General features: G+C 41.2%; 1 protein-coding gene across 1 annotated transcript; it reads right to left on the bottom strand.

The window, feature by feature from the left end:
* Window positions 1–9,583: 9,583 nt before the first annotated feature.
* Window positions 9,584–14,239, bottom strand: LOC145121698 (uncharacterized). The gene is made up of 4 exons (XM_079057408.1): window positions 14,090–14,239; window positions 11,620–11,942; window positions 10,863–11,541; window positions 9,584–10,204 (listed from the first exon to the last, which is right to left on the bottom strand). Exons 1-4 carry the CDS (start codon window positions 14,237–14,239, stop codon window positions 9,584–9,586), a joined length of 1,773 nt encoding a protein of 590 aa, XP_078913534.1.
* Window positions 14,240–15,620: the final 1,381 nt, after the last annotated feature.

Genomic DNA, 15,620 nt, shown 5'->3' with positions numbered 1-15,620 from the left:
TATATATATATATATATATATATATATATATATATAGCTAAGACCGAATAGATAGTAGACTGGATGAATCTGCTCTAAGCCCACAACCAAACAAGGAATAGGAAATGAAGCAGAAAGCACACATCCTACTGCCTGCCGGATCCGAGTAATATATATCCCTGATGTATCTACCGAGGAATCATAAAGTTAGCATTACAGGCCCCCTTCTAACTGAATGTACTAAGACTCGACTGTTTTACTTGTCGTTTGTAATGATGTAAGTTTTCCTTAGTTTATAACTATCTTTACTAGAAAATAGTTTGCATTACCTTTTATGTGAGAATATCACAATATGAATGTAATGGGAAAATGAAAGTATACAGTAGTATTGTATAAAATAACTACTGAAGTACTGAATACCTTAAAACCAGTTTGTTAATTAAGGTTAAAATGTGATGGGGCTGTAACCATACTGATTTGACACATGTTTAACATGACGACCTTGATGAGAATTAAGTTCTCTAAGATCGTTTAGATTTGTAACAGATTTAGTCAAACATAATAAGAGCAATGAACACACGATGAATCAAAGAAGAGCTGAATGATTAATATGCTCCACCTCAGAAGAGCTCGACAAAGAACTTCTACTGTAGAGGTGTGCTAGGGTTACAGTACGATTAAAAGAATAATTAACCAAAAGTGTACAGAGAACGATGCATGCATGCATCTTATATACTAAACCCTAATGACATAAACACGACTGGACATGCCCAAACCGTGATAACAATGGACTGAAGAAACAGGCCCAATCACGCAACTCTTAGACCTAACAATCTCCCCCTTTGCATCAATTGAGGCAAGAGATCATTTCGGTTAAGTAAGAGTAGATTTCTTCACAGTCTTGAATAGCTTCGGTATGATGGCGAGAAGAGTCTGTTGAAAGTCAATATACCACCAAAGCATATCCGAAATTTTTTTCTTATCATCTTCACTGTTTTGCTTACACCTGTGAGTGATATCCAGAATGTGCTCCAGACAAGAAGTAGAGAACAGGTGTTTATCATCAAGAGCGAACAAACACTTTTGGCCTTCGGCTCTTGTGAACATGACTGTGTGCATCTTGTTCACGTTGCTCGCCTTCCCAATTGGTCTGATTGTAGGCTTCTTCCTCAAGGCAGAGGCGATCTCTTGATCCATCTTGGAAAACTCATGAATGTAAGAAACTAACATTCGTTTGATGTGATCTATGATAGGCTCGTACTGTTATTGATCAGTAAGCAGAATGTTGTTCAAGAGGATCCAGTCATGTGGATTTAAGTTTGGCAGATCAGCAAGAGAAATCATATGAACCGAGTTGTCAGAGCCTCGGGTCACTTTGAATTTCACATTTATAAAATTCCCTGCTGAAGTTTGTTTCTGCATCTTGTTCACATTGCTCGCCTTCCCAATTGGTCTGATTGTAGGCTTCTTCCTCAAGGCAGAGGCGATCTCTTGATCCATCTTGGAAAACTCATGAATGTAAGAAACTAACATTCGTTTGATGTGATCTATGATAGGCTCGTACTGTTGTTGATCAGTAAGCAGAATGTTGTTCAAGAGGATCCAGTCATGTGGATTTAAGTTTGGCAGATCAGGAAGAGAAATCATATGAACCGAGTTGTCAGAGCCTCGGGTCACTTTGAATTTCACATTTATAAAATTCCTTGCTGAAGTTTGTTTCAATACCTTGACTGTTGTGATCTTCTGTGCGCTCCAAGTCAGGTATTGCGGTTGAGAGAATGCGAGATAGTAATCAATTTATTCTCGATCAACCTTTTGGATTTTATGAATTTTTCTGAAAAGAAATAAAAACAGAAAAGAAAAATATTTTTAGATTTTATGAAAAGAAATAAACAAATTAAAGTGAGAAAAGTATACATAGTGTACAAAGTATACAACCGAAACTTCACCCTTGGAGAGATGAAGCGAAATTGACCGAGCGTTCGGTGCATTTCGGTTCCCAAAAAATCTGGACCCGAAATAGACCGAGCGTTCGCTCTATTTCGCTTGCTTAATTTTAAAGAGGCGAGAGGGGTTTCGGTACTGACTCAACTTCCATCATACCTAAGCCTTGGAGTATTTTATTGAAACTTGCTTCGGGTAAGGCTTTCGTGAAGATGTCAGCTAATTGGTCAGCAGATCAAACAAAGTGGATCTCAACGTTACCATCTTCTATGTGATCCTTGATGAAGTGGTATCTCAGTGCTATATGTTTCGTTTTGCGAGTGTTGCACTGGGTTGTCGCATATCCGAATAGCGCTGAGTCACAATAGAGTAGAATTCTCTTCATATTTAGGCCATAGTCTCTAAGTTGACTTTGTATCCATATGACCTGTGAAGTGCAAGATGCTGCTGCGATGTATTCTGCTTCGGCTGTAGAAAGAGACACGCAGGTTTGTTTCCTAGATTGCCAACTAACGAGTTTTCCATCAAGGAATTGACACCCGCCAGTCATGCTCTTTCGATCTAGACCACATCCTCCAAGGTCGGCATCAGAGAATGCTTGAACAAAGAAACCTGATTTCGCAGGGTACCAAAGACCGAGAGACGAGGTTCGCTTCAAATATCTGAAGATATTTTTCACAGCCACCATATGAGGTTCGCGTGGATTAGCTTGAAACCTGGCATAATAACAGACATAAAACATAATGTCTGGTCTACTAGCTGTTAGATACATTAGAGACCCTATCATTTGACGATAGAGGGTCATATCTGCAGTCGGTTTCTCCAGAGATGGTGTTAGCTTTTTTCCGAATGCCATTGGAACTTTTACTTTAGAATCTCCCATCATGCCGAACTTCGCTAGTAGAGTCTTCGTGTAAGCCTCCTGATTAATGAATATGCCTTCTGGTCCCTGTCTTATGTTCAGTCCAAGAAAAAAGTTAATCGGACCCATTGAACTCATCTTAAATTTAGTCTCCATCAACTTCCGGAATTCAGCCGTTAAGCTAGGATTCGTAGAACCGAAGATGTTGTCATCGACATAGATTTGGACGATCATTAAATGGTTACCCTCTTTCTTGCGAAAGAAGGCTGGTTCAACCGAACCTTGTTTGAATTTTGACAATTTAAGAAAGCGAGTTAATGTTTCATACCAGGCTCTAGGAGCTTGCTTTAGACCGTAAACTACTTTGTCTAGAATATAGCAATGATCAGGATACTTCTCATTCTCGAAACCCGGTGGTTGCTCCACATATACAGTCTCTTCTAGTTCTCTATTCGAACCTTGCTACAGGAGCGAAGGTTTCTTCATAATATATACCTTCTTCCTGACAATATCCCTTAACCACTAGCCTTGCCTTATTGCGTATGACGTTCCCTTCTTTGTCCAAATTGTTCTGAAATACCCATTTTAAAGCCTGTACCCAATTAGAGTGATCAAATGCAGTGTTTACTGTTTTCGGCTCAATCTTGGAGACAAACGAATTAAACATGCAGAATTCAACATGAGAGAATAGAGCTGTTTGCTTCGCTTTCAGTTGAGAGCGTGTGAGTACTCCCTCAGATGATTCACCAATTACTTGAGTTTTTGGATGATCTTTTTTCCATTTTGTGAGAGGAGGGTAATTGGGATCATAATTAGGATCCAATTCGGCATTGATTTCTTCTCCAAGTTCTGACTGAGTGTCGTCGTCATTCGTATTACTATTCTCCCCTTCGAATGATGAAACAATTTTGACATTAGGATCAAAATTCTCCCTCTCGGTTGGACGTCCATGGTCCATTGTTGGAGATGGGTTCTCCCCCTGGAAAGGCAAATCAGGTTGCTTTGATGCAGATGAACCCTCCCCTTGGAAAGTGGTGCGATCATTTGTGGGTTCGCTTGGACCTTTGGGATCGCTAGGAGTTTGAGGTTCGCTTGGACCTTTGGGTTCGCTAGGAATTTGAGGTTTGCTTGGCATGGGTTTTGCTGCTTCGATGATTATCTCCTTCAGGTTGTCAACCTTGTTATCAACCGCTTTCGCTTCAGAAAGAATTGAATTCTCCGGTTCATCAAAAAGCAACATGTACTCCTCAAATAGATTTGATATAGGAGCCGTTACTAGAGCTTTTTGTGGAAAGATTTCCTCCATTGGACTTTCGCTTGGTTGAAGTTTCTTCACATAATTGTCATCAAATGTGACATAGTAGGTTACTTCAATTTTCTTGGATCTTTTATTCAGAACCCTATAAGTCTTGGATGTGAGAGAGTAGCCAAGAAAAATCCCTTCGTCTACCTTCACATCAAACTTGTTTCGGTTCTCTTTGGAGTTGAAGATGAAGCATCTTGAACCGAAGACATAGAAATAATTTAACGTTAGGCTTGCGATTATTCAGAATTTCATACGGTGTGATATAAAACCGCTTATTGAGGAAGGTTCGGTTCTGGGTATAGCAAGCAGCAGAAATCGCATCAGCCCAGAAGTACAGAGGAAGAGAAACGAAGCTGATCATGGTTCACGCGGCTTCACACAATGAACGGTTTCGCCTTTCAAAAACACCATTTTGTTGTGGAGTATAGGGAGCGGAGAAGTTGTGAGTTACTCCCTTTTCGGTCAGAAATTCTTCAAAGTCGTTGTTTTTAAACTCTAAACCATTGTCACTTCGGACATTTCCCACTATCTTTCTCAGCTTTACTTCAACCTGTTTGATGAAAATTTTGAGTTGTGGAGTTGCCTCTGATTTCTGTTTAAGAAAGAAAACCCAGGTGAAACGTGAAAAATCATCGACAATAACAAGAATATACTTATTACCACCGATACTTTCTATTGTCGATGGACCACATAGATCGATGTGTAATAGCTCAAGAGGTTCAATGATCTTTAACACGTGTGGGATGACTCTTTCGGCTTAGCTTTCCCATTTCACATGCAACACATAAATGTTCATTGTCAAACTTGAGAAGTGGCAATCCTCGCACATGATCACCAAGAACCAGCTTGTTGATGTCTTTGAAGTTAAGGTGTGAGAGTTTTCGATGCCATAGCCAGCTTTCATCAGAATGAGCTTTCTTTACAAGACATACAGATGGCTTCCCTCGTATCGGGTTCAGATTCAATGGATACATTTCGCCTTTGCGCTGGGACTTCAACATAATTGTTTTAGTTTTCTTTTTAACAATCTTGGAACCTTCATCATCAAACGAGACCTTCAGGCCAGTCCCTACTATCGGTTGCGAAACACTTATAAGATTGTGTTGCAATCCTTCCACATAGGTCACCTTTCGAATGGAAAATCTCCGTTCGTTATCATTCCATAGCCTTTTATAGTGCCATATGAGTTGTTACCATACTTGACACATCCACCATCTTTTAGGGCCCGAAACTCCCTCAGCTCTTCCCGTCTCACTGTCATGTGAACTGTCAATATACCATTCATCGTCGAACTACTCGTCACTGATAACCTGCAAAAATTAAGCAGATTTAGGAACCCAAAGTTGCTTGGGTCCACGTGAGCCTTTTACAGAAGAGGGAATTGCAATAGAAAAATTAACTAGATATGTTCATTTTATTAAAGTGGTTTCGTCTTTCCTTTTGATGGTGAAAAATTAAATTTTGTTAGCTTTTGTTTGGTTTGAATCAGATTGTTGAGTTTTATTTTGATTCTTAACAAAAACTTTCTTTTGTTTCCTTGGGTTAGCTGTCGTCTTCTTCGTTTGTACTTCGCTCTCTGAGACGATCTTTCCTTTTCCCTTGACATCCTTGTTAGGATTTTGCTTTGTTTGAGAATGAGGAGGATTGGATTTAGGACTGAAACTGCTCTTTCGGTTCTTGTCACTGCTAGATTTGGGACCGAAACTGCTCTTTCAGTTCGTTTGACTGCATGACTGATAGTGAGTACATGTGTTAGAGTTAGCCTTTGGATTTTCTTTCGCCTTGTGATTGGAAGCCTTTTCCGTGCGAACATAATTAGAGTTTTGGGAGTGCCAAAACTGCTTCCTTTCATTGAGATTCTTTTGATATCTTCTGTTTCGCTGGCATTTTTGTTCAGCAAGCTGCTTTTGAGATTTGTGAATGTTTGCTCACGGCTTAGGTCTCTCAGCATCAGTCTCACTCTTCAATAAAGAGGTTTCACTTGCCGCCTTCGAAGGTTCACTTGGAATTTCTTTAGTACCACTTGTGCTTGGTACATCAAAGCTTGTTGGCTTGTTGAGTGGTTCTGCCACATACCTGCCTTTGTCTCTCCATGATGTTATTTATGATAATCCGACAGTTTCGTCTGCATTGTCAATTGGAGCACACCAAAAGTAATTATCACAACCACCTTTATTGTCTTTGTTTAATATGGTTGTAAGTTTGGCTGTGTGTTTTTGAGTAACTCCTGTTGTGGTGTATACCTGATTTGGTACTGTTTGTACCTTTTGATATACCACTGCCTTCGGTTTCATAACTTTGGATTTATCTTGGGATATTCGTGCGAACTCAACCGAGTTTTTAGATATAAGACCTTTGGTGGGTTCGGTTTCGCTTTTGACATATTATGAACAATCAATTACATCCTCCACAGATATTTCACTCATATCACTGTCCTCATCAAATTCAGAAGTGTTTTCCACATTTATCTTGTTTTCTGAACTCAACTTGGTACTCAATGAGTCGAATTTCTATACAGTTTCGGTCTTGATTTTTAATTTGTAATTTTCATCCAAAAGGTTTTTAAGCATGTTCTTATGGTCTTTGGACTGGATAAAGGACTCGGTTTTGTCCAGACCGATTCTGTAGGCATCAGAAATCTCATCCGAAGAGACAATAGATTCACATTTATAGCAATAAGCATCGATTTCGTCTTCCTTTAATTCAAGGAAAGGAAAAATCATTTTGTGAATCTTATCACGTTGCAAATAAATCAGTTCATCTCTAGCCCTAACTAACTCTAGTTCCTTCTTCTCTATCCACATTCTTCTCTCCTCACTCTTGGAAGACACCCTGCTGAGTTGATCAGTTAGGTTAGAATTCGTGAGGCGAGTTTGTTTTAGGCTACCACTTAAACTAGAAAATTTGAATTTCAATTCGTTTAATTCCTTTGTATAGTTAGTAACTGAAATTTTCAGTGATTCAATAATAGATTGTACCTTCTTGATCAACTGATCACATTCATTGATCTGTTCACCCATTGGTTTGGCGGCGAAGCATCTGCCTTCTCTTTCCTTCGCTTCATCAGACCCGCCATCCGTTGTGTAGCCTCTTATGTGTGATACTTCAGCAGACACCATTAAGCACCTTCCAACAAACTTAGCCTCATCTTCCTTCGCCACAAAGGCCCTACCATGCGTAGGTTTGCGAACTTCTTCATCTTCAGAGTCAGTAGACCAGACTTCTACTCCTCCGAACTCATCATCAATCAAGTTCTCCTGCACAATCAAAGCATTCATAGAATTGTTAGAGGTTTTCTTCTTCTTTATTTCCTCCAGTTTTCGCAGGTGATACGCTTCATCATCTTCTCCATCCCTCTTCTCGGACAACTTTCTCAACATATAATCTTTGGCAAAGTGATTTTTGTCGTGGCAGAAATTACAGTCATATCCGGAGTCACCTACAAGCTTGTTCTCCTTCTTCCCTTCATCTTGTTGAGGAGTGTTTTTAATCTCCTCTTGCGAGAAAAATTCTTAGTATTAGAGACCATTAATGCATATTCTTCATTTGTCAGATCACATTCAAAAAGGTCTAACTCTTCTTCTTCTTCAGCCACATTCTTGCCCTTTGAGAGAAGAGCCAAAGATCCCATGCTAAACACCACTTTCATTTCCTTAGTCACTACACTTTCATGTGACTTGAGTATTCCTACAAGCTTTACTAACGAATAGGATTTGAACTGTTCATGAGCTTTCACAGTCGATACCACAACCATCCATTCGGGTCTTAAGCCATTCATAAAAGTTAACTTCTGTTCGATCACTTCTCTTCCAATTCCGTGCTTGATCATCTTACTAAGAAGATGATTGAAACGATCGAACCCCTGAATGAGTTTTTCTTCTTCCTTTTGCTTGAAGTCACCAAATTCTGAAAGCAGAAGAGTTTGAATTGAATGCTCTAGATCCTCATCGGTGGAATATGGCTCCTTACGCCTATCCAGATTTGTTTTGCCGTCGTGCATGAACTAACCAGACAAAAAGTATTTGATTGCAAGGCAAATCTGATCATCCTCATAACTTTAATGTTGCTCATCAGTTTATCCTTCTCGTCTTGAGGAACTTTCTCTACGTCGATCATCAGCTGATTGTACTCCTTTTGAGTTGTGATGACTCTATTAGTTCCAGTGTGTGCAAACAGACCCAAGGTGATAGCTTCCCAGATTAGATACCCATTATCCTCTGAACCAAGAACATAGTCTTCAAAGTGATGCGTCTAAACTTTATAATCTTGAGTGTATAAAATCGAAATTTTTGTAGTAGATCTGATGCTGTTGGATATGTTGATCGGGTTTGTTTGTGAATCTTCGTGAGACATGATGACCTGTTTTGAATATCTGTCAAGAACCAGACTTGTAAGGTTGAATTAGGATTTTATTAAAAACGTGGAACAACGTCAATAATGAGATGACAGCTTCAATGATTTCAACAAAAGCAGAAACCCTAAAGAGATTTTTCCAACAGAAGAGATGCGTATGAATTACACAGTCTCCTGCTCTGATACCAATTGATGAGAATTAAGTTCTCTAAGATCATTTAGATTCGTAACAGATTTAGTCAAACATAATAAGAGCAATGAACACACGATGAATCAAACAAGAGCTGAATGATTAATATGCTCCACCTCAGAAGAGCTCAACAAAGAACTTCTACTGTAGAGGTGTGCTAGGGTTATAGTACGATGAAAAGAATAATTAACCAAAAGCGTACAGAGAACGATGCATGCATGCATCTTATATACTAAACCCTAATGACATAAACACGGCTGGACAGGCCCAAACCGTGATAACAATGGACTGAAGAAACACTTTCAAGTATGACAAGAGTAAGGATGAAACACTTACGTTTTTTAGGCTTTAGAGTGTTCACGGTTGAAGCTTTTTGATAGAGAATGGATGTGTTCACGGTTGGGAGGAGGAGAAATGAGAAGAAAATGAGGTCCCTCTAATATATATAGGAGGTGGTTCACGGCCGTGAACCTAGTTTGCGGCCGTGAACATCTTGTGAGTGATTTTCTGGTTTGAATTTATCATCCCGATCTCAAGCTAACTAATCCTAGCATCCATTCATACATTACACTAGTCACAGAAGCTCTAAAACAGATCCTTAACAGGGCTAAAAGATAGCAGAAACTAGTCTGACTTTGATTGAATTGTATGGTTGTACAAGATAGAAATTTTCGGGTTGTCACATGTGAAATGTTTCCTGTCCTTTGGCACCATTCACAACTTTTACAAAACATATAACAATCGCGTGACATGGTTGGCAAAAATAGTCCACACTCAAGAACATTTCTCAAAGTCCAGCTAGGTATGAAGTGTCCCCCACAATAAAATTCATGATAAAGTTGCAAAATGGATTGATGTTCTTGTTGGGGCACACATCGCCTAATGATTTTATCAGGACAATGTTTCCACAAATAAGGTTCATCCCACACGTAATATTTTGCATCACTTTTCAACTTATCTTTTTGAGCGCATGTGAATGTGTCGGGATACCTTTTGTGACCAAAAAGTTAACGATATCGGCATAACAAGGAGTAGATTGAGTAAGGGAAAAGAGATGCTCATCCGAAAACTCGTCCCGCAACAGGAAAAGAGTTTCATTTGAAATGATCCGGCTTAGGTGGTCGGCAATAAGATTCTCGCATCCACTTTTGTCATGGGTTTCCAAATCAAATTCTTGCAATAATAAGATCCACCGGATGAGTCTTGGCTTTGCATCTTTCTTTGTCATCAAGTACTTGAGAGCCGAATGATCCGAATACACTATAACTTTGGTGCCAAGTAGATATTGCCTAAACTTTTCCAAAGCAAACACTATCGCCAATAGCTCCTTTTCCGTGGTAGAGTGGTTGCTTTGAGCATTGTCTAGTGTCCTTGATGCATAATAGATCACATGGGAGGCTCTTCCATTCTTTTGATCCAAAACGGCGCCAATAGCATAATTGTTTGCATCACACATGATCTTGAAGGGGAGATCCCAGTTTGGTGCTTGTATGATCGGGGCGGATGTAAGCAATTCCTTGAGCTTGTCGAAAGCTTCTTTGCACGACTCATTGAACTCGAAATCAACTTCCTTTTTGCAAGAGTTGGCACATTGCTCTTGTTATCTTTGAAAAATCCTTGATGAACCTTCGGTAGAAACCTGCATGGCCCAAAAAAGAACGAACTTCCCGAACACAAGTCGGGTAAGGTAAGCTTTGTATAACATCAATTTTGGCCTTATCTACCTAAATTCCTTTTTTAGACACAATGTTACCCAAAATGAGACCTTGACTCACCATGAAATGACATTTCTCAAAATTTAGAACCAAATTTGTTTCAATGCATCTTTTTAAAATTTTGGTGAGATTGGTCAAACATTCTTGAAACGAGTTCCCGTATACCGTAAAATCATCCATAAAAACCTCAATTATGTTTTCAACATATTCCGAAAAGATACTAACCATGCAACATTGGAAAGTGGCCGGGGCGTTACACAATCCAAATGGCATTCTCCGGTATGCAAAAGTGCCAAAAGGACATGTAAAGGTTGTCTTTTCTTGGTCTTCCGCTGCCACCGGGATTTGGTGGAAACTGGAGTACCCGTCTAGACAGCAACAGTGAGATTTCTCGGCCAACCTTTCTAACATTTGGTCAATGGAAGGCAATGGAAAATGATCTTTTCTTGTGCTTGCATTGAGTTTGCGGTAGTCAATACATACTCTCCACCCGTTTTGCACACGGGTGGGGACCATCATACCTTTGTTGTTCTCGACCACCGTGATTCCCGTCTTCTTTGGAACAACTTGCACCGGGCTCACCCATTTGCTATCTGAGATTGGATAGATCATCCCCGCATCAAGAAGCATCAAAATCTCTTTCTTCATAACTTCCATCATAGGCGGGTTCAATCTTCTTTGTGCGTCCCGGCTTGGCTTGCATCCATCCTCCATCAAGATCTTGTGCATACAAGTGGAGGGGCTCAATCCCTTAATATCCGCGATTGTCCAACCCATGGCTTCTTTGTGCTCCTTCAACAACTTAAGGAGTTGCTCTTCTTCAAATTCTCTTAGATGGGTCGATATGATAACCGGAAGTGTCTCATTTTTTCCCAAGTAGGCATACTTCAAGTGTTGAGGTAGGACTTTCAATTCCAATTCGGGTGGTTGAACAAGGGATGGTGACAATTTCTTATGGGTTGGGGGCAACTCAATTTGCTTGACATCAAATCTTGTAGATTTCTTCACCTCTAAATTATTGACCAACTTCTCAACCTCCGGATCCAGAGAATAACGCTTCAATTGCTCGGCTAGCTTCCCACAACCGAATCCCTTGCTTAGACTCATTTCCAACACATAACCATTAGACAACTCGAATAAGTCTTGGGTTAGTGGCTCAACAACATCAACAAAGTATAAAGATGAAACATCACTAGGATATCTCATAGCATCATAGATATTAAAACTTATTGTTTCACCATCAAACTCCATTGTCAAACTTCCCGCATACACATCGATCTTCGTCCTAGACGTCTTCAAAAACGGTATTCCAAGTAAGATTAGAGCCGATTTGGAGGACACTTGCTCATGTAGATCAATCACATAAAAATCCACCGGGAAGACCAATTGGTTCACTTGCATCAAAACATCTTCCAAAACACCTCTAGGAAAGACACACGATTTATCCGCAAGAGAGATTATGACTCCGGTTTCACTTAAAGGTCCGACATTCAATGATTCATAAACCGAATAGGGCATGACATTGATAGAAGCACCAAGATCAAGCATAGCGCTACTAAAAGTGACGTCCCCAATCTTGCAAGGAACCGTAAACTGTAACATCCCAAAATTTCAGGCCAAAAATTTCATTTTGATTAAGTTATAATATAAAACCATCAGTAATAAAACATTCATATTCATCTCTCATGTCAAACCAAAGTGTCAATAATCAAAGAATATTATCATAAAACCATATCAGAGTGTAATCCCAAGGATCTCATGTGCGGAAAACATAGTGTGATGCGCTGCGATCAAGCCGGCTCCTTTCCTTTGAAACGAGTACCTGAAACCAAAACTGTAAACCGTAAGCACGAAGCTTATTGAGTTCCCCCATCATACCACATACCATACAATCACATAGCATACATACTGCCGACAATTCTGGGGTGCCCGACCTACCCTGGTACGGCCATTCTAGGGTGCCAACCTACCCGGTACGGCCATTCTGGGGTGCCAACCTACCCGGTACAACCATTTTGGGGTGATGACCTACCCGTGTCGAGCCATTCTGGGGTGCTAACCTACCCGTGTCAAGCCATTCTAGGGTGCTAACCTACCCGTCGGTCCTAACAACCGAACCTCGGGGACTATTCCACCCCCTACTGCTACTATCACATATATCATAACATAAACATACTATCAGACATATCTGGGGTGTCCGAACTACCCTTCGGTCCTAACAACCGAACTTGGGGACTATTCCCCTCCTACTACCACTATCACATATAACGTATCATGCCAGCATATAAACACATCATCACATACTGTCAGACATATCTGGGGTGCCTGACCTACTCTTCGGTCCTAACAACCGAACTCTACCATTATCACATATAACATCATGCCGGCATATAACATATCAGGTAGTAGCAAACCTGGATGATATCACAATGACAATCATCCAACATACAACTCCTACTGGTGGGCCGGCATTGTGGCCATAGACCCACCGCTACTGGAAGGTAACTCACCTCACACTGCTGAAGTCCCGTAGACACAATCCCACTCTGCTGAAGTCCCGTAGACTCAACCGCAGCAGCTGTATGACAGATTCCCGAACTGTCAACACCAAAATAACACCCAATTAATAATTGGGTCCCACTACATAACCATAAGTACATTCTTTGGGTAATTACTACATTACCCCTAGCTTGGCTTATTCAACCCCAAGGCCCAATCCATAGGCCCAAAGTCAATTAGGAATCAAAGCCCAACACATGGCCCAATTTTCCAAATTGGGCCTAGGCCTATACATGGTCTCATTCTAAGGCCCAACATCATATAATCATTAAGGCCCAAACTATGGCCCATTTATGGCCCAATTTTCTAAATTAGGCCCAAAACCCCTTAAATGGGCCTTACCCTAGGCCCATTAAATTATTCTAGACCGTTTGCTTGATCTTGGATAGCCCACTTAATAACCCAATCATCAAGGCCCAATAGAAAGGCCCAACAATAAACCCAAGTGAAATAAGGGTTTCACATAAAATGATGATTAGGGTTAAGTTTCCTACTTAACCCATTAAGGACTTAACCCGCTAAGGACTTAATCCATTAAGTCCAATATTGACTTAGATTGATTGCAAATGATTATTAATTAATATTCTGAGTTCATTAATTAATCCCGATGCGATCCCGATAAACCCCAAATTAGGGTTTCATGGGATTAGGGTTTTCCAAACCCTAATTAGGGTTTCCAACCCATCTTAGCCCAATACGCCCATTAGCTAAGTCCTTAGATAGATTAGGGTCCATTAAGCCCATTAGACACATGCTTGGTCTTTAATGTCAATTAGGGCTTCATTGGGCCCATTAGGGTTTATTAGGCCCATTAGGGTTTATGTCCCTTGTCCAAACACCACAAACGAGTCACCATACAACGAGGCACACCGCCACCCGACACGGCGGCCGGTGGCGGCAGGAGGCGGCAGCCACCACCCTACGGTGGTGGTTTTCAGTTTTCTTTTCATTATCCAAATTGTAATTTTACTCTTTACAATGCTAAAACTCAAAATAAACACACACACTAAACAAACAAACATACACATACACACAACCACCTTGTGGTGGCCGGCGGCGGCAGATGGTGGCAGCCACCACCTCACGGTGGTGGCGGTGGCTTTTCCGGCCAACTAACACCCACACAACAGAATACACCCATTAAGCACGCCTTTTTCTCGGGAATGAACGTGACCACCCACCTCATGGTGGCGTGCGGAGGCGTCAGCAAGATAACAACGACCATGATGGGCTGCCATGGTGGTTCCCGTGATGATTTCGGCCAAACGAGAGCATCCACAAATGAATCCGGCTAGCATACCACCCGCCGGAACAAGGTCGCTGGACGACATCTACACAACCACGACTGGCGGCAGATGGCAACCGGAGCGCTAAAGGGCGGTGGTGGACATGGCGGTGGCGCAACAGGAACGTAGCTGGTGGCGGAGGGGAAATGATGACAACAACAACAGCTAACCACGATGGTCGATGCACAGATTAACGATGGCGGCTTCGGTGGTGCAAGGTGGCGACAGCCGGTGGTCAACGAACTCAACGACGGGGTGGCAACTTCGTCATCTACCCCCGACCTCCCTATCGGACGCGACTCCCACACGAAACTCACCGTCGGATGATAAATCCGGAAGTGGTGAAGGCGTCTCGGTTGCGATGTGGCGGATGGTGTTGAACTTGACTAAGCAGCGGCGGCGACGACCGACTAGAGAGGCTGTGGGTGGCGGCCGGTGATTGAAGATGGAGAGGGTGGCGGCTGGATAGCATGGCTCTAGGGTTAGGGTTACGGGAGTGTTTTATACCCGGCTCCAACCAAACTCACTTCCATGATGGCAACTATGGCCCCTCCTTCCAGGATAATTTCAAAATAGCTCCCATAATTACCCATTTCACCCCTGCTCCAATAATTCCTTTCATTTTAAGTCCAGCAGTTACCATCCAACCCCTCATTTACAAATTATTCTGAATTAAAGTCTATATATTATCCTTTTGACCCCGGCCTTCAACCCACTTTACAAATTGAGTCCGAAATTTACCATTTAACCCTCTAAACTTTCAATTATTTATTTTAGGGCTACTATTCATTCATTAATTTATTTATTTATCTAATAAATAAACAGGGTGTTACATAAACATTCTGGGATCTTTGCACTTGGGTGGAAGTTTCCTTTGTAAAACCGCGGATGCATTTTCATTCATTGATATTTTCTCATTTCCCTTCAATTTCCTCTTGTTGGTACAAAGTTCCTTCAAGAATTTTGCATATCTAGGGATTTGCTTGATGGCATCAAGTAAAGGGATGTTTACTTCCACATTTCGGAAGGTGTCCAAAATCTCTTTCTCCTCCATGTTCTTCTTCGAAATCACAAGTCGAGAGGGAAGTGGCGGTTGAGTGGCGGTTGGTGTCACTAAGGGAGTGGTCTTCTTTGGAACTCCTGCTTGTATGGCATTCTTGGCTATGGGATCCTCAATGGGAATGACTTCTATTTCTTCCTCTTCATCCCTTGGCTTCTTCTTTGAACTACTATCCGGTTTGTTTGCCACTTCTCAAGGTCACCACATTGACATTTGGGTTCTTTTCGGTTTGAGAAGGCAATTTTCCACGGGACTCCAACTTGCTTATGTGTGTAACTATATCTCCCATTTGTGCTTCAAGGTTGGAGATACTAGTTCTTGTCTCCTTTTGAAATTGTTGGGTACTAGTGGCTAAGGATTTGCCAA

This window comes from Lactuca virosa, chromosome 1 (assembly GCF_052849685.1).
Source record: "Lactuca virosa cultivar CGN04683 chromosome 1, Lactuca_virosa_CGN04683_v6, whole genome shotgun sequence".
NCBI lineage: Eukaryota > Viridiplantae > Streptophyta > Magnoliopsida > Asterales > Asteraceae > Lactuca > Lactuca virosa.
The sequence above is the reverse complement of the archived record's forward strand: the minus strand, read 5'-3'. Positions and strand labels throughout refer to the sequence as shown.